Source organism: Thermobia domestica, chromosome 6 (assembly GCF_964235325.1).
Source record: "Thermobia domestica chromosome 6, izTheDome1.hap1.1, whole genome shotgun sequence".
In the NCBI taxonomy this organism is placed as follows: Eukaryota; Metazoa; Arthropoda; class Insecta; order Zygentoma; family Lepismatidae; genus Thermobia; species Thermobia domestica.
Genome location: NC_137459.1, coordinates 45413403 through 45434251, shown reverse-complemented (window position 1 = coordinate 45434251; position 20849 = coordinate 45413403). Strand labels below are relative to the sequence as shown.

Sequence of the window (20849 nt, the reverse complement as noted above, 5' to 3'; positions counted from 1 at the left end):
TAGGTTGGGCTAGGTAGCACCATTTTAATCACTTTCTTCGATGTCCCCCCCTCCAAATTTTACATGCCAGAGACACCAGTGCCTTGCAGTACTGGTTTTCGCTAAAATAAAGTTTCTCATATTTTCCTCCATATATCAATTCGTTTACTGAAAATGGGAGGAACAATATGTGAGGTCAGAGAGCATTGAATTTGGAAACTAGTAATCGAGAGTAATGAAGTGATGATAATCAATTGGATGTTTGTAACAAAACCATCATGACTCATTACTTAACTCTCACTCTATTTGCATACTTTAAGCCATTAATTCTAAAAGTTTCACATATGTACAATATTAAGAACCACGACGGAAAAGAACTGATTTCCCTGCTTCCATCTTTCTAATGGCTTTGTGGTTCCATCTTTACAGTAGTGAGATTAGACATGATTTTGGACAGCACATTTAGATAATGTATTTGTTGAGGATTTTATTTCTTGGCAATATAGCAAGTCAGAATGCTTTGCGTCAGGAATTTCTTGGTATTTATTTGTTTGAAGTTTCTCTTTTTTAGCTTCGAGGCTACGAGGATATTTCCAAATATTTTCGGCCTGACACTCAAGTATCATGCCACCGGTAAGAAACTGTCCATGACATATAGTGCCATCTATGGAAAAAACAATGCTTGTGTTTTAAATTCTAGCTGTGCCAGTCCTTTGGAGACAATAATCGGACTCAGTTACTGTGCGTTGAGTCCTCATACTACATGGCAATAATCCAGTGCACACGGCCGTAATTGGCAAGTCTACAGTGAAAGACCCAGGTTTAGCACTGTAGCCTTGACAACAACAGCCGTGTGGGATGGTGCACTGCCATGCATTAGCGAATGATTAAAATGACTACCTTAAACGGACTGACGCAGCTAGGCCGTCGAAACTTGTATATTATTTGTTTCATGGATGTCGTTATACGACAAGATAAGCTTATTACCAGCGGTCGTTACTTCAGTGTCAGACGTAACTTTTGGAAATGCCCTGGCGTATAAGATATGAACCTACAGTTTAACATCGGATCCAAACCACGCGAGCTCTCACGGGTTTAGAATTTATTATTAAATAAATGGTAAGGCTTTATATGCAATGTGGTTCCACTCGTTCCGTGTACATGCGATATCTAAGACACTAGCCCTTAATATATCCGACCACTCCACCTTTTTATTCTTCAGTTTTCGTTATAATCTTTCAAACAGCATAACAAAGTAACTGGCTGTCTTACTCCTGTTCTACGGATTCCTAATAGCTACGTTAAGCAAATGATATATAGTTGGGAAGGAAGAATATTCAGATACTAATGTTTATGTTTGTAAAATCTTTGACACTTTTATTGCTCTTCTTAAAAAGACATAGCTGAGTTCATTAATATCTTCTGAGAATCTTAATTAATTATTATTGATCAAATCTTGGTAGTCTTCAAATCAATTACGAAGTTGCCAAAGAATATTTCAAGAAACCTGGTAATTCAATTTAAGAGTTTATGAGAGAGGAAAGAACCCAGTTCTCTTAAGAACTCCCCATAATTATCAGGCGTTAAATGGGAAGTGCTGTAAACCAAGCAGTATAGACTTCGTAATTCAATTAAGCGCAACATGTAAGCAACTGGGGACAAACCGTCTTTCGTCTTAGTGTTTCCCTAGGCACGTCTTACGATGTGTATGCTAACTTTGCAGCGAGTTTCGGCTGAAGTAATTAGATTTTCTTCAAGAAAATGCAGAACACATGTGATACGATGCTATATCCTAGTAGCGTTCTCGTGACATTGATATGTTAAATATAATAGAAGAAGGAACTAGAAAGAACTGCTGGGTTTCTTTTGAATTATGTATATACATATAGGGTGTTAATGAAGTATACCGATAAACTGTAAGAGATGACTCCTCATATCAAAATAAAAGAAAAAAGTTTGTATAGACCTGTAAGGAAAAGTGCATACTTTCAGAGCTAAGGCTGTCCGAAATCATGGAAAACTAATTTTCAACACTCTCTATTTTGAATTTGACAAATTGCGGAGTGGCGGTCCATATCAGCGTTATCCGTATGCTACATAGGCACTGGTCTTAGATGTTACATCATGCCGTTGCAGGATGTCTGATATCTAACAGACTTCCTTATATTACATGAATATATGTATGCTACCTTCGTCAGCTATATGTCATATACGTCCATCTGTATGTGAGATCCTGACCGCCTATACTGTTTCATACGGAAAATACGTACAGATGAAACACTTATACAAAAAGTATTATAAAACATGCGTTTCCAGTTATACGTTTGCTGTACTTTGTTCAAAATCTACAGGATTTACAAATGTAACATACGATTTTACGTACGCCACATACATTCTTTCTCAGTGTGGTAGTCTCTTTCACTTCCGAAGAAAAAAAGAAGGATGATTAGTTTCAGATGTTTTCTTTCGAAAAGCAGGGATTGGAACACATAAGACCTAGAGAGAGTAGACAGACAATGAGAAAAGCAACTACATTGAACCGCTGAATTTGATTGTAAGCTATGATTGCTAGTTGCAAATCATTTGTTGAACGCAATTACGTTTGCTAGAACTTCCAATAGAATTTAACATATTCTGAGCAGCTCTGTAGCAGAAGAAATGTTTAACGAAATTTTCAGTTCTTCCTTTGTTGCAATATTTCTTTTAAAATAACAGGCATAATACCTTTGAACACTGTTACAGATGCATACATACATATAAATTTGGAAGATTCACAGGTGTTACTGGAAATCGATCAGCCGCAGTATTGGCCGAGTATGTGTAAAAAGGAAATGAAGTCCTTAACGTTCCAAGATTATGATATTGGTGGGGTGCTGACTGCCACGGGTGCTGACTGCCACAGCCAATTAATGGTGCTGATTGCCACGACTGGCGCTGATTGCCAATATCAAGGTGCTGACTGCCACGATGGCGTGCTGACTGCCACGAGCCTGAGAGAAAGTTGCTAAACGTAACATTACCGGACGCCAAGAAGCATGAAAGAAACTAGATGATCCTTAGGATCGTGTTGTTCAGACCAACACTTAACAAATGTAAACAGGTCTCTGTATGTACACATGTCCAAAATTATTGTCACATGATTATAAATATGTTGTTCTAGTAATATAATTTGATAACGAATTTGCCTGGTATTTCTTATAATGTTAGTATGTGTATAATCGGCAAAGACAAGTATGTGGTAAATTTCATGTCAAAAGAGCAGTAAATAAGAACAATAAAACGAAAATAAAATTTTCTTGTCCATTTAGTTACATTTTATTTTACTCATTATGATTTTCGTATTTATAATTCTTTTCCTATGAAATTGATCACAAATATAAATTTCCTGAATATACACAATATAAGTATTAAAAGTACTCTGCAAAATTATCAAATTGTATTCTTACAAGAAGACAGTTATAGATATGCGACAATAATTTTGGACATGAGTGCACTTTCAGTTTTGTCAGGGAGCGGTGCGTACAAAATTGGTACGATTTATGTATTCTCACTTGAACTCCCTATGTCAGCATGAACTGTGTACAGCTGTGCAAATTGTTTCGAGCAGCTCTTGAAAGTTCCATCAAAACAGCACTGCTGGCTGTACCTCACAAGGGAAGTTCAGGAAAAAGCACTCGCCTGCAGAAAAACTAAGCATGCCATTTGAAGTCCCAATTCATGCTAATTATAACAAGCTAATAAAATTCCTGTACGGTTGAGAACGGTTTGAGATATTCAACTTGGAAGTTTATATGAGAAAATGAGGATATACGCATTTATACGCGTTAAGTACAACATAATTAGTAACGAATATTGACATACGAATTAAAAGCCATCGGAAGTAACAGAAAAAATGTGTTTCGCAATAACTAACGGGTTTGTTAGATACAATTAGTCATTACATTGTTCACAATAATCATAGGTTAGAGCTGAAAATTGATCACTGTTGTTGTACTGTTTTATGAAGAAATGACGCAGGCAAAATACTCCCTTGCACCATGAACATTTTATATGTGCAATTGTGTTGCATCCGTCAAGAGAACAGTTCGCAGAACCAAAGCAAAAAGCAAATTCGACAAGTGATTCAAAAGTTATAGGCTTATAATTTGTTCGTAACCTGCCTTGCAGAACGCAAACTGAAACAATCCAATGTATCGCGGTGATCGGAAGTGATTCGTATGGACACGAACTTTATTTGATTGTTTCGTTGGTAGGCCTACATTATAACGTCCAGATGAAGAAGATTCATATTATGTACAAATCTCCTGCCATAATCTTTGATTGATCGGAATCAAAACACATCAAATGGTTGCACAAACCGTGTGCAATTCTTTGGTATCTTCTCAACCATTAGGTCTTTGCCATCCGTCATGCAACTTCTAATAGACAAATTGTCTGTGAATGGACCTCAGTGATCAAGCAATAGCAAGTTCAAACCATCAGGCTTCACCATGGGTGAGAATTCTTAACGCATTGAAACGTACATCCACTCATTTTCTCATATAAATTTCCAAGCTGAATATCTCGAACAGTTCTCAACATACAGGAGTTTTATTACCTGTTGTAATCAGCATGTATTGGTCCTTCAGATAGCATACTTATTTCTCTGCAGGCGAGTGCTTCTCCCAAACTTCCCTTGTCAGCTGGCTTCAGACCATCATATCCATTAAATAATACAATAAAACAATTAATATAAACAATGAAATGTGCAAATTGAACATATAACAGAAAAGACAATCCCTTTATAATCATCCAAGTGTATGTCGTTCCACTTAGTGAGCAACTTTGTAATTTATAGGATGCCACATACAGTTGCTGTGATGATTACTAAATTAATCCCTACTAAATTAATTAATAATCATAAATTTAGTATGAGGGATTAATTCCTCTCTTTCCAAATACAGTTTCTCCCAGGCTCGTGGCAGTCAGCACGCCATCGTGGCAGTCAGTACCTTCATATTTGCAATCAGCGACAGTCGTGGAAGTCAGCACCAATAATTGGCTGTGGCAGTCAGCACCCGTGGCAATCAGCACCTATCCATGATATTTAGGCTAGCAAGATGGATGATTGTGAAATAATTCTTGGAATGATAATATGGGAGGAAACACGATAACCCCGAGGAAAATTATGAACATGCTTTTCCCTACGTTCAACTCATATTAATATTACGGTATGTTTTACAATGTCGAAGGGGTATCACTATTCACAACCTTTTCCCTGATCGAAAATAACACCACACACCACTGCAAGTAGATAGATAGGTAAATTATAGAAAGGTACGTAGTTTCTATTAACGCGTTTCCGATTAGAAATAGGAATAGTTGTCAAAGTAGTTGAGGGAGTTGGGTCTCACCTGTTCCGTTTTCGTCTTATTTTCACATATTTAACTAGCAGTGTGGAAATCCAATTCTTTCAGATTTGTATCAATAAAGTGATATAATATCAGATATAGAGTTACACGAGAATGATAAATTAATTCTTTCATTGCTTAGTAAATTAAAATTACATAAACAAACTCAATTGCATAATGCAGTAAGTTACACTACGACCAATACACTGGTAGGAACAGGGCAAACGCACAGATTCCTCTGCTTCGTCAATACGTTCGTGTCTGCTCGGTTTCATTCAGAAAAAAAAATGCTCCTCTCTCATCACTGATAACAATTGAATGGACGTTACATCCTTTCAAAGCAGACGACATGAGCTTGCTTGCAGTAAGGCAGCGAATGGACCTTTTCCACTAGAAAAATGCACGTTTCAGAATCATGTAAATCTTACTTATAAAGTCACAAAAGAGAAGTCTGTTCCTCTTGTTTCATTCAGGAATCACCGTTGCTGTACCCCATGAGCAATTGTCCGCCGCACATGGTCGGGCCGATCGCTACTATGGCGGTATATAAGCATATTTCAAGCGGGAACGAGGCGGGACATCGAGTTGGTTGAGCAAATGCAACCACTAGCGGACCGATTACGGTTTTTTGTCGGGGTACCCGCGAACGCGGTACTGCGACGGATGTAGCCTTCGGACAATACGCTGATCGTGGCGGTTGTCCCTGCTTACGGTCGTGTGACGGGAAAGGATTGGCTTTGCATTGCCCACAATTCTTCACTCTTCGCGTGGTGAACATCATTTGTTCTGGTTTTCATATGAACAGAAGAGAATTCGGTAACGGCTGCTGACCTAGGATATAGGAGCAACAGGTGGCAGCACTTTACTCATGTAACTATTGTCAGACAGTTCGTTGGCTTACAAAACTATTTTCATGACCGGTTACAGCAGAACATGTTATGCTATTTGTTACTTGGCAAAATGCAAAATATACTGCCTATAGCTTTGCTCATTGCAAAAAAAAAAAAAAAAAAAAAAAAAACTCCAAAATTACAATTCTCACTGACAATTACGAAATACTTCAGATATGCTTAGAAGGTATTGCCTTCTACATCTGCTATCCGGAGTTCCTCAAGAATCGGCTTTATCGCCACTTCTGTACATTCTATACGTTGCTGATATGCCTCCACTACCAGATAAAGTCCATCTTTTTCAGTACGCCGATGACACTGCATTCCTTGCTTTGGGATCGACTATCCAATCAATAAACAAATCTTTGCAAACAGCTATTAACGATTTCCTCCGCTGGTGTGATAAATGACAACTTACAATTAATGCCACGAAAACCCAGGTGGTTGTATTCATTCCCTCTAATAAAACCTCACGAGTCCGTCGAAATCCCAACCGCCTCATACTTCATGTCAACCATACGCCTATACAAGCACGCTCAACAGTGACCTATCTGGGCATTAAATTCGATAGACATCTAACATGGAAACCTCATCTTCAAACAGTCACTGCCAAGGCTTACAATAGACTAAATCTTCTAAAGAGGTTAACCGGAACAACATGGGGCTTGAAACCTATTACAGTATTAAATACCTACAAAGCTTTCCTACGACCGACTCTAACATACGGTCACACTGCTTGGATAGCTGCTGCACGATCTTTCTACGAAAAGCTCTTAATCTTAGAAAGACATGCACTACGTATTGCATTTCGAATTAAGTTACCTCGCCCAACAGCAGAGTTATACAACCACATTGAGTTTCCATCTCTACAGTTTCATCTCGAAAAGTTACGTCTCACCTACATACACAATCATTATGAAGCACACCATCCTCTACTTCTGACTACTATGCATCATATGGCACTCCACCCATCAGCATTTCGATATTTCCATCCACCGCTATCACTCCTGTAAACTCTGTACTGCTACACACTACCTCCTGATGCACTAGATCTGGAGTTACGTGCTGACTATCAAATTCATGACCATCTTCCGCTCATCTTTCCAACCTATGTTGCACAATAAATCCATCAACAACTAACATGGACTCCCTCTGTCGTCACCAATGCCTAGAGTAGCCCCTAGGCGAGAAGATAACTTCACCCGTCAACTAACTTTTCCCCGTGTTATGATGTGATCGTGCACCTCGCCTCATCTACCATCTTCATCTCCACAGCGTACAACCTATATAATGACAACTAACTTGCATCTTATTTACTCGTCCTCTATGTTCAGACCTAGCGTTCATGTACATCATGTAATTGCTCTTCCACCCTTTTCCTGCCTGATGTTAAGGCCCGCAAAGGTCCTTAAGCTTTTGATAGCTATAACAATCTTTAATAAAGAACTCTGAGACCCTCTCAAAGTCACCCACATATACTATTCCCATACATCAGTTCCCTAAGAGAGGGCACAACCCTCTAACACGGTTCTAGCCGGAACGGCTAGTCACTTACAAAAAAAAAAAAAAAAAAAAAAAAACACTTCTACATCCATCATGAACCTAACTCCTCTTGTAGTTAGTTACTGTACCAAGCCGTGATCAAGTATTGCAGACGTACTTGTGAGAACGGTACCGATACACTACTTAGGAGTCTGACAGAAGATCCTCATCTTCTGGAGGGCTTCTTTCTATTTTTTTTTTTTGAAGGTCATTGTTTACAGTCATACTCTGACCAACTCTTCTGTCTTTTGTAGCACGTATTCGAACGGGGTGCTCTTCGCCTATATACTACCTACTGCTGAGTATTTCTTGTTTCCATTGCCTTGATCCCTTTGGATCATGCATCGGTTACCGGGGATAGTTGTGCCTCCCACCAGTAACCCCTCGGAAGAAACAGGACGGGATCATCGCAGGAACCGGCGCGGTCGACCATTATCAGAAAGTAGTGCCGAAACTGTAGGCAAACGCTCTCGATCCCGTTTACCTGCTTACATACAGAAACCACCTGTACAAGCAGAACCAATGCGATGCACTACAGATATGTCGCAGCCATCGACATCTACTTCTGGAATGCAACCAAGCTGCTGCATCTCTCACAGGACAAAAGATACATTCTTTTTTGCTTACCAATTACGACAGTAAGTACAGCAATAGCCGCCATATATTTAACCAAATAATGAAATACCTTCCTCGCGCTAGTGTCAAAGAGATTGTTTTTACCAGGAATGGCATTATTATTAAATCTGATGATGAAAGCTTCGGTATTACGCTTCGTAACAAAGCCAGCTTCGAAATAGTTGAAAAAAAAAATGCTAAGCTTACCAATACTTGTGAGAACAACGATGAGACGGATGTTGGAAACGAAAATATGAGTTGGCAGTAGTAACACAAAAACAAAATTGTTACTATTACTATTACGTTGCACGCGTATTTTAGTACTGAAATAATGTTGATACTCATGTGTGGTACTGATATTAATGTTGCTGTTTATCTTTACGTATGTGGACCACCTGCTATTACATTCTACTGTGCTATGAATTTTTGTCCACATTACCCGATATATGCAACCCACTGCGCAATACTGTGTCTCTGGCTGCCTATACGAACGGCGTTCGCATCCTTCCTGCGTGTTATCCCATCTTTCTGCATTGAGATAAATCTGCGTCTTTTTCGCAGGTTGGTGATATATGAACCCAAAGCAAAAGCACGCATTTTCTGTTTTCGTTTCTTCTTTCTTCCTGCTCCTTATCACCCTTTTCGCTCATTTCCGCAACACATTGTGACAATGTTGTACACGTGATTGGTCCATTTCCGGATGTTCTGCTATCTTCTCATGAGTGCGTTCTACCTCATTGAATTGCGTCGACTATGGGTAGTATTTCGTACATTTAACCTTTTCCTATATCTCTTCTCGTTCTCGCCACATTCCACATAATCTCATTTTGACCCCATTTTTATGCCCCTATTTGACCCTTTCAATGCGCTTGTTGGCCGACATAAAAAAAATACGTGTCGCTTATTTTTCAATGTTCTTTATGTCTATGTAATCTTATCACAATCGATGTGTTACACCTGGGTACCCTGCCTTTATAACGTAACTCGTTATACACAGATTCTCAGTCATAATTATAGCTATATTAAATTACTAAAATCACTTAAACAGTTTATGCTGCGTTTAGCTTTCCTGGTTTTTATTGTGGCACACACTTATTGAAATAAATATACACCTTTTATAAGTATGCGTACATACGTTTATGATGATTCCTGAATTACATCGTTTATTTACAAAACGTTGCTATGACAACGTAAAGAGAAAAACTCATCACAAATCATCATAATATTAGAATCATTTTTTTAAAATTCTCTTTTCTTTTTCGTATTTTCTTCTTCTTCTTCAAACTGGTTAGTGCATATTTTAAAATCATACATTGCCCGGAAATATGAGAAAAGATATTTAAAATTACATTGAAAATACAAGATGTCGTTGCACATTGTAAGTGTCATTTGAACAGTTTTGAGATAATGATGTTTTTCCTCCAGAATTTGTGCCGTGAACATACACCTCACGCATTCTACTAGCAATTATCTGGACCATTACGCACAGGTTTGATGCTTAGATCCGAATATATTTAAACTGACTTGGCCCATAGACCATCTTTCCGATTATGACTCGAAATTTCAGCAAATGGCACTTAGATCGAAATTTACTTCAGGTCTTCAATTGTGTATGTAATGCTTTTACTTATTACATACTGCATGCAAGAAAAAAAAAACACTGATCATACATGAATTAGAAACTCCAACCGAAAGTAGGCTCAACTCTTGCAAACGGTGCGAAATATTAAAAAAAAATAATTAAAAAATCCTCTTTATGGTACCCCTTGTCGATTTTTATCAGACGTCTTTCACTTGTGTCTGTAAAGGGACATGTACATATATTGTGAGTAATGACAAGGAGATTCATGATCATATGTGAATGATACGCTGTGTAGAGAGCGTAGGTTCAGCTAGTAGTAGTAATAATAATGGATACCTTTCTGTTACCTTCATAGCTATCTTAAAATAATCGTTCCCATCAACTTGTTTGTCTTAAGTTAATCAAGAGATGAGAATATAATTCAATTAATGCGTTATTGCAATAAAAATAAGAAAATCTTCGTCGTCAGGAAAGTAATGTGATAATAAAATCTCTCAAGCACGATAGAGTTCAACGACCGAGACGAAGATGACACGATAAATAAATTTTAAATTAACTTAGTTTGTAAGCATATCGACAGGCTCAATCCTGCGTTTCAGGTTGATGTTTCCAATAGAAATTATTTACGAAAACGAAAGCTTTTTTCTCTCTCTTTCAAGGACGACGTGAAAAGTATTCTTGTCTTGTGTACGTTTAAGGCTGGACTAGTACTTTGTATGAGGTCCCATCGCGGCGAAATTAAAATACCGCTAATTTTACAATAATTATATGATATATTCACACAGATAAAATATAATAGAAAAGTGGAAAAAGATCTCGCTAGACAATACTATTTTGCATAAGATACCGTTCTCATGACTCAATTACCTGCTTTCGATTTCCAGTCATTTAGAAAATCGACATTTATTTTTGAATTTCTAAATCGCTGCAAACGGAAATCTCTTAGGTGACTCGTGATAACATTGTTAAGGAAGATCTTGTTCCACATTTCGATTATCTTTTATATATTTGAAAATAGCGCATAATTACTGTAAAATTAGCGGTATTTTAATGTTGCAGTGATTAGGTTTCTTAATTTGTAAGTCAAAGTTGCTGGTTAACGAGTCATTCAGTACTATGGTGCTGCATGAATGCCACGTCATGTGTACTTCACTTACTGTTCATCAGAGTCCTAGGGGATTACTTTAAAATTTTAGCTTTAGTCCATGATACACCATATAGTTTCGTTTAACTAAAACTGAAGCTTGACTTCAGTAAACTAATTTTAAATGTGTAAATAATAATAATAATAATAATAATAATAATAATAATAATAATAATAATAATAATAATATAAAACAAAGATGTTAAAAACAGTATATCTTGATTTTTTTCCTAGATAAAATAACTTCTCTTTTATTTTTGATTAGTTATTATAAAAAGAATCTTACGTTTGTTTCTGTTTATATATTTATCTCACAGAAAAGTCTGAGGAAATGAGCAACATTTGCACAGATGCATCTGAAACCTAAAAGAAGAAATTTTGTTAATAGCTAACAATAACAGTGATATATATACAGGGCCGCAACCAGGATTGTCTGAGGGAAGGGGTGCACCAATAACTACCAAAATAACCAATCACACTGAAACTCTTCAAAGTGGCATGTGACAATGTTCTTTACCCCTGACAACGCTGACGCATAGAACTGAGGAAAGTATTTTAAAGAGGGTCGCAAGTGTTCTTCCTTACTTGACAAATGTTATATATATTGTTTTGCTTAGTGAATCCTTTTCGTTTAACCTTTTTGAAAATCGACTTAAACTGTTGCTTCTGCAAAACTCTTTTTCTTTTATGCCCTAAAAAGAAACATGATAACAGAAAGTTTCGGAAAGTGTTGGTATTTTCACTGCTAGCTTCTCATTTTATATAGTGTATATTTACAACGAAGGGGGTGCACGTGCACCTTTGCATCCCTCTAAATCCGGCCCTGTATATATATATATATATATATATATATATATATATATATATATATATATTTGGTCTAGGAATTAATTCGTGCGGTTGGTACGCACACATTGAAGCTGTAGTACAAACACAAAATACATAAATACCTTAAGAAAAATATTGTCCATCGCTAGCCACCACTTTCGCCCATCTGTCAGGCAATGTACGGATTCCGTGACGAAAGAAGTCCTCATCCTTGGAAGCGATCCAGTCAGAGACCCATGTTTCGATATCTTCTGAAGAAGTAAACCGCTGTCCAATCAAATCGTTGTTCATGCAATCGAACAAGTAGTAGTCCGAAGGAGCAACGTCTGGTGAATACGGCGGGTGGGGTAAAACTTCCCATCCGACATTTTCTAAATAGGTTTTGACCGGTTTTGCGACATGTGGGCGAGCGTTATCATGTTGAACAATAAGTTTATCATGTCTGTTCTCCCATTCTGGTCGTGTTCTGGCCAGAGCTTGCTTCAAACGCATTAATTGTCGTCGATAACGTTCTCCATTCATAGTTTCACCCGGTTGCAGCAGCTCATAGTACACCACACCTTTCATATCCCACCATATGCACAGCATAACCTTTGCACAGTGAATATCTCGTTTTGGTTGTGATGGACCTGGTTCACCTGGTTTCACCCAGGCCTTTTTTCGTTTAGGGTTCTCGTAATGGATCCACTTCTCATCACCCGTAGTAATTCGATGCAGAAACCCCTTTCTGCTCTGTCGTTGAAGCAGCAATTCGTACATGGTTTTTCGTCTTTCAACGTCTCTGTCTTTCAATTCATGTGGAACCCAATGTGACATCTTTTGAATCATTCCCATGGCTTTCAAGCGTTTGGAGACTGTTGTTTGATCAACGCCTAATGCTGCTGCAAGTTGTTCCTGCGTTTGACACGAATCCTGCTCGAGCAATGCTGTCAATTCTTCGTCTTGAAATTTTTTTGGCTGTCCAGCTCGCTCTTGGTCTGCCAAGCCGAAATCACCACTTCTAAACCGTGCAAACCACTTCTGACACGTTCGCTCAGCTAGAGCATGGTCACCATACACTTCCACCAAAATACGATGACTTTCAGTCGCACTTTTCTGCATGTTAAAGTAATGCAGCAGGACACCCCGCAAAAACACTTTATCAGGCAAAAATTGCGCCATGTTCACTTAACTACAAACTGGTGTTGTTGACGCTTTAATCCACTGCCCTATACTACGAACGATACGTGATGACAGGGGTTTGCAACACATGTATGGATACACGGAACTGTGGGACGCTCCGTTCGTTGCGCCATCTCTTGTCCAACCGCACGAATTAATTCCTAGACCAATATATATATATATATATATATATATATATATATATATATATATATATATATATATATATATATATATATCACGCCTTTTAATTTGAAACTGCGGAATATAAAACATCTATAACGTTGCAGATTTGATTAAGGAAAATTAAACTTTGAGTGGCTTGATGGAAGGATCTGGAGCAGTTTACTTCTCCTTCCCCCGTCTCCTGGAATCGATTATGGAAATTTTCATTTATTTAGTATGAAGCCGTAAACTACCAGAAGTTTTATTTATTATCATCATTGTGTAGACGAACCATTCTTGTTGGCTGCATATTAATAACAACAATAATGAAAAAACTGCAGCACCGGAAATTAGTTTGTAATCTATATTGATACGAGTCATCAAGAAGGTAAATAAACTCAGTTCTTAATTACATTTTAGTCCTTCCTCAAACCTCTTCGAGATTTTTTTAAAAATTTTATTACTTTAGATTAAGTTTCATTTTTATTTTCGAGGAGATAAAATGCTGGAATAAATTTTATTGTGGTGGATTTAGAAACGTTGTGCTGGTCATATGCAACCAGAAATACTTCACATATCAATTCGAAATGTTTCTGGTTGCATATGTCCCGGGTAACGTTGCATCATCCATAATAGTTTTTTTTTATTTTTTTTGTCTAATTCAAATTTAAAAAGAAAGCGATTTATCATAGCAAATAGAAATTAACCAATACTAACAAATTTTAATTTTATCTTGAGTTACCAATTCTAGTCTTAACAATGTATAAAACTACAGGAACTGACAAACTAAAGGGGTACTTCCGATTGATATGGAAATTTGAAATCTGGCATGAATGTAGCTTTCAGGAAATAACCCACAGGAAAATTGTCAAAAGTGTATAATTTTAATTTTTAGGAGTCTAAAGGATGCATGAAAAATTTCCCCGTGCTATTTAAATCGGCCTCTTTCCTTGGACATAAAATATCATGTTTTAGGTACTTAGGATTGGAATGAAAACTTGAAATTCGGTATGCTTGTATGTTTTTGTTAGCGTTACTTAAGTAAATCAGTAAAAATAAAAAAAATCCAACATTACAGTGTTTTTATGGAAAACTCAAATTTCTTCCCATGTTATTTATATGGGACACCTTTTACACCCCAAAATTATTGGGCACTTCCTGCAGGGTTACAATGATTAAATTTGACAAGATTGTAGCTTTCCGGAATTATCCGACAGGAAAATTGCCAAAAGTGAATATTTTTAATTTTTAGGTGGTCTAAAGAGGGGATGAAAAATTTCCCCGTGTTATTTTAATAGGCCTTTTTTTTGGACCTATAATCTCATATTTTAGGTACGTGAAATTGGAATACAAACTTGAAATTCGGAATGCTTATACGTTTTTGTTAGCGTTAACTAAGTAAATCGCCAAAAATAAAAATTTGCAACTGTAGAGTGGTTTTATGGGGAACTAAAAAATCTTCCCCATGTTATTTGTATGTGACATATTCTACACCCCAAAATGTTCAGTAGGATTAGAATGATGAAATTTGGCATGATTGTAGCCTTCTGGGACTAACTCACAGGGAAATTGCCAAAAGTGTATGTTCTTTATTTTTAAGGGATCTAAAGGGGAGTGAAGAAATTACCATATTATTTAAATGAATGTTCTCTTGGAATACAAAATCTTATCTCTTAGCTGGAAAAGGGAAAGGAAAATAAACTTAATGTTCGGTAAAATTGTAGGTTTAAGAGGTTCAAGGCCGTAGGCCAAGTAAACGTGGGAGTCAGGGAACGGAGCCCCCAGCTGGGCCAAATTCAGGATATGTAATTAAATAGCAAATGCGTGAAATTCGCTCTTGATGCAAAGGCTGATATATGAAGAGATGCGAGGCCCCAGCTAGCCAAAGTCTAATCTATATATATAAAATTGAAAATTACTATGTTTGTGACTCAAAATCTCCTGAACCGCCCGACCGATCTCGATCAAATTTGAAACATGGATGAGGTTCGAGACTGGGCTGGTCTTAGGCTATTCACTTTAATGGTAAAACTGAGGGCTGGGGACGGGGTATAGAAAAATAAATAAAACAATAACTCCTGAACCACTCGGCCGATCTTGATCAAATTTACAACATAGATGAGGTTCAGGCCTGGGATCGTTTTTGTGATTTAAGTTTGACTGAGCAACTTAGTGGAGGAGAAGGAGGGAGAGATATATACAATTGAATTTATATAAGACTGAAAGTGACTATTTTTGTAACTTAAAAACTCTTGAACTATCCGATCGATTTCAATCAAATTTTCAAGACACATGAGGTTCGGATCTGGGAACATTTCTGTAATTTCATTTTAATGTTAGATCCTCGGGGAGGGGAGGGAGACGTATAAATAAAAACTTTTAAAACCAGGGGATGGTACAACGAAGGGGAAGGGGATAAACATTTAAAATGATCGAAAATGACTAATATTAGTGTCGAATCCATAGTTTTAGGAGTAGCTGAGATTAACAGCGACAATTCTGATGCCGTGTGCCGCAGCACGGAGGAGGGGGAGCTATATATAATAATAATCGAAAATGGCCAATGTTAGTGTCTAATCCATAGTTTTGGGGATCATTCAGATGAACAGTGACATTTCAAATCCAGTTTAAATCCAAAATCAGCCCTATCACTTGGGGAAGGGGGGGAAAGAAATATATATATATATATATATATATATATATATATATAAATTATTGAAATGGGCCACTATCAGTGTGGAATTTATAGTTCTTTGGGTTGATTAGATGAACAGTGATACTTTCGATACCGTTTAAATTCAAATTGAACTCCGCAACTTGGGGTAGGGACGGAAGAGGTATTTAAAAATGATCGAAAATGACCGATATTAGTGCTGAATCCACATTTTTTGGGGGCGCTGAGATGAACGGTGGCACTTCCGATGCCATGGCCCGCTACATGGGGAGGGGAATATATATATATATATATATATATATATATATATATATATATATATATATAATCGAAAATGACCAATATTAGTGTCGAATCCATGGTTTTCGGGGTCGCCGAGATGATCAATGATCTTTCCGATACTGGTTAAATCAATGCCATTAAAAACGAAAACAGCTTATTTCACAGGTACTACACACATGAGATACGGAGTTGTGCATTTAAATTTTCATTTCAACCCAGCGAAGCGGGTAATATATGCTAGTCTATGTTATAAAGTTGAAAGTGACTATGTTTGTGACTCTTAATATCTTGAACCGCTAGACCGATCTTGATCAATTTTTTTTTGACGTAGATGCAGTTCTGGTTTGGGAGTGTTTTTAGTTATTCACTTTGACGGCAGAACTTAGAGGAGGGAGAGGAGGTAATTTATAGAAAAAATAAATAAAACTTAATAATTCTTGAGCTAAACGACCAATCTCAATCAAGTTTTCAACATAAATGAGGTTCGAACCTGGGAAGCTTTTTATCATTTTACTTTGACGGTAGATCTTAGGTGAGGGAGAGAGGAGGAGGGAAATTATATGGAAATTAATGGAACTTAATAACTCTTGAATCACCCGACCGATCTCGATCAAATTTTCAGCATGGATGAGGTTAGGGCTTAGGATGGTATTTATTTATTATTTGACGATAGAACTTAGGGAAGGGAGAGAGAAGAATTAAAAAATAAATAAAACTTAATAACTAGGGACGTAAAATTTTCGTTTTAACGATAACATCGAAAACTTGAAAAAGGCAAAGCAAAGTATATAGATTTATGTAAATATATGATAGAAGGCCCTTTTTGGTGTTTTAAAATCGCGAAATAACGCGAATTTGGTATTATTTAAATAACATCGAAATTCACTAATAGACCGATAGATTTAGCGAAATCGCCATGCTGGCTGGTAATAGTAATAAAATAACAAAAGTGTCCTTTGCAACAAAATGTGATTAACGGAAGACCATCAGTGTTATTACTTTTAGACCGGTTGGTTATTGAAACTTTGCCCCTGAGATTTTGCTGCCTGTGCTATTGAAGCAATATCTTTGCCACCTTCCAACGATGATTCTGAAATATATTTTTCATAATACAACTCTGTAGTTACGGTATGGAGGCAAGACCATAAAGGGGAAAGTGCGGAAATATTGACAATTTTGTCCTTTCAAAAATAAGAAACATTAAGAAACTATAAATTCGCCATTGAGTTAAAATGTGTTGATGTGTTGATGTTGATTGTGTTTTAAATAAATATATTGTAAATTGATGTTTTTTGAAGTGAAGAAAATGTTAAGAAACGATATGCTGCAAATTGCGTTTTAGATTAGTATATTGTGAATTTATTGTTTTTTGAACTAAAGAAAATGTTTAAAAAAAAACATTGCAGTGTAGTTTTTAGTCGATATATGTATTTAAATCATACATTAAATAAATCCAAGTTTAGGAGGGATATTGAGCCATTTTTCTTTTCAGATGGGTAAGTCCAAAAATGTAATTTATTCTTTTAAATTTAAGATGTCAAAATTTAAAACTATTCGCTTAATTTTAAAATTATATTTTATTTTAATAAGCTTTCACAGACCACTTTCTTTATGTTTACAATATACTTGCTTTTCAAAATCATTACAGAATAAAGCAAATGACCTCTATTTGCTTGTATTAAATAGCGAAAAATAACATCAATTTCGGGTAAAAAATAACACCGATTTCTGGGATAAAATAAAACGAAAAATTCACGTCCCTATTAATAACTCTTGAACCAACCCACAATCTCGATCACATTTTAACGTAGATGAGGTTCGGGACTGAGATGATTTTTGTCATTTCACTTTGACTGTAGAACTTAGAGGAGGGGATAGGAGAGGAGATATATAAAAATAAATAAAACTTAATAACTCTTGAACCACCGGACCAATCTCGAAGAAAATATAATCTAGATGAAGTTTAAACCTGAGATGTTTTTGTCATATCACTTTGATGGTGTAACTTAAAATTCGGGGAGAGGAGAGACATTTGAAATGATCAAAAATGTCCAATATTAGTATCGAATCCATGGTTTTTTGGGTCGCTAAGATGAACAGCGACACTTCTGATGCCATTTAAATTCAAATTCAGCCCCGCAACTTGGGGGAATGAGAGCGAATATATAAAAATATCGAAATGACCTACATCAGTGTCGAAACCATAGTTTTCGGGGTTGCTGAGATGAACAATGACAAATCCGATTATGTGCCCCGCAACATGGTCAGGGGAGGGGAATATATACAAATCATGGAAAATGACATATCAAAAAACGCTTTAGTAATAGTAAAATAGTAACTGACTAACGGAACATGTTACTATTTTTTTTTTTTTTAATTTAACACAGCGAAGTGGGTAATTAATTCTAGTTTTGAATAAAATATCAACGACAATCATAAAGAGCTATTGAAATACTTCTAAAATAAATTTCCATCTCCCTTGGAGCTCATTGAAGTGTGAAGGGTGAAACCTCCTTCATAATAACGTAATAGCAAAAACTTTTGGTCAATACTTGTACTCCATATTTGTGTCCGTTTCATCAGACACAAGGGTGGATATGAGAAACATCTTTGTAAGTATTGAGAATGAAGTCATTGGACCACTGTGTGTTAATGAAATCCGCTTACATAGAATAGAACTGGCCACAGCATATGTAGGATCTGGTGGAATTATCTAATATGTAATCAATGAATGCATTAATTGACTTATTGAAATGCTCCCTATGGATTGCTTTTAACCTCTCCATTATAGTATGCATTTTCTCTGACAAATGGAGATCTTTGCTAGTCTGCCTGATACCAAAATCTAATAATACATATTAAATGAATCATTTTAGATCTGTATCAATTGTATGCACCTTTGCAAAATATTTAAACAAATTTTGTATTACGGTCATTGATTTTGCTAAACCAATAATTTCATCTTACAAGCATGAATTTACTACTTGCAAATCAACAACTAATCTAGTAACATTCCCTGACTTAATAGCATATTCGTCAGATGAAGGATGACAAGTTGATGTAATATACATTGATTTTGAGAAAGCTTCTGAGAAGGTAACTCAGAAATTACTGTTAAACAAACTAAAATATCATCATTTCTCTTCAGCCATCATCATATCTAAGTGAACGTAAGCACTCAGTTATCTAAAGTAATTTAAATTAGACATGTATACTGTGTTATCAGGAGCTCTACAGGGTTTGAATCTAGGCCCTTTACTATTTCTATTATTTACCAACGATCTTACGGATCACATACCTAATGGTGAAAAAAATATTGCCGCTTCACATCTTCAATCGGTGAACCCGGCAAAAAATCATCAATAATGTACAAAGCGTGCTAGGAGCAGCCACACACGTGAGAGTATAAATGTAGTGGGTATTCATTGAACCTTATTCTTTCCATGCGAAGAACGGGAACTTTTGCTAGTAACAAACAAATCACTTTCAGAGTTTTCTTTATTTCTGGTAGTGTCAAATACGTGAATTGTTCACCTTTAGAAAACCACTTGAATCCTACTGTGTTGGTCACGAACATTTAAGAAAAGCAAGAACGGTGCTCATGTTTGAAGGCCCCAGTAAATATCGGTTTCCATGTCTGCAGTTTTTTTTTTTTTTTTTTTTTTTTTTTTTCATCGGGAGAAGAATGTCAAGCAACTCGAGTGCTGTACCAGTTTCTCATCTGTTGGTAGTTGACAGTGAAGGCACATTTAATTCATGGGTAGGAAAGTGCATTTCCGTGTCGTTCTCTTGTGTCACTGTTGGTCGCCGTATGGAAGGGATCACATGTTTGTTTCTCAGAGCTCCCTATTGACAAGACGACCACTTTGTCAAGAATAGGTAATTTCCTTTCAAAACGTTCTCGGATTCTAATTTTATTTCTTTTTGTCTGGTAATATATTATAGTTTTAAAGTTACAGTGGCATTGTTTGCAAGTAGATTAAAATAAAATATGCTACTCTATTTGATGTGGATTGTACAACCTTGTTCAAAAATACCGAACCCAACCTCAATTTAAGAAAAACAGAGAAAGAAACGTTGTACTCATATCCATAAGAGGAATTGAACAAATAATGCGTTCTGTCAATTCATTCATAATCTCTATTTCGGGCTAAAATAATGAACTGTTCTAAGCACAGCCAGGGCCAGATTTCCATGTTTTGCGCCCATGGGCCCTAGCAAAACTGCCGCCCTAACCATACCAATAGCATTGCTTTCCAAAACTTCCATTCTCTTGGATTCACTTCTTAAAATATTGCCTTTACGTTTGCTACTAAATTATAATTATTACTATTACTAGCTTTTACTGTTCTTATTTCTTATTACTTATTTTATGTAATATGTTTTAATTCCTATATTTGGCCAGCATTTGGAGCAGATTCATTAAAACTTCCTGCCTTCTGCCAAACCTATACAACATTACATGGTGTAAAACACGGCAAAGTATAAAACAATCTTAAATGATATAAAAGAGTTATATTATTGTACCTAACAATTTACAAAATGGCGTTTCTGAAACTTTTGTGCATCAAAACTATTTACGGCTTGGTTTGACATT

General features: G+C 36.4%; 1 protein-coding gene across 1 annotated transcript in view; it reads left to right on the top strand.

Annotated features, from left to right (window-relative positions):
* The first annotated feature begins 8140 nt into the window (after positions 1-8140).
* LOC145687168 (uncharacterized) overlaps positions 8141-20849 on the top strand; it is a 185487-nt gene continuing 172778 nt past the window's right edge. The window contains exon 1 of the mRNA XM_081760631.1: positions 8141-8439. Within this exon, the coding sequence (XP_081616757.1) occupies positions 8141-8439 (299 nt within the window). The remainder of the gene's footprint in view (positions 8440-20849) is intronic.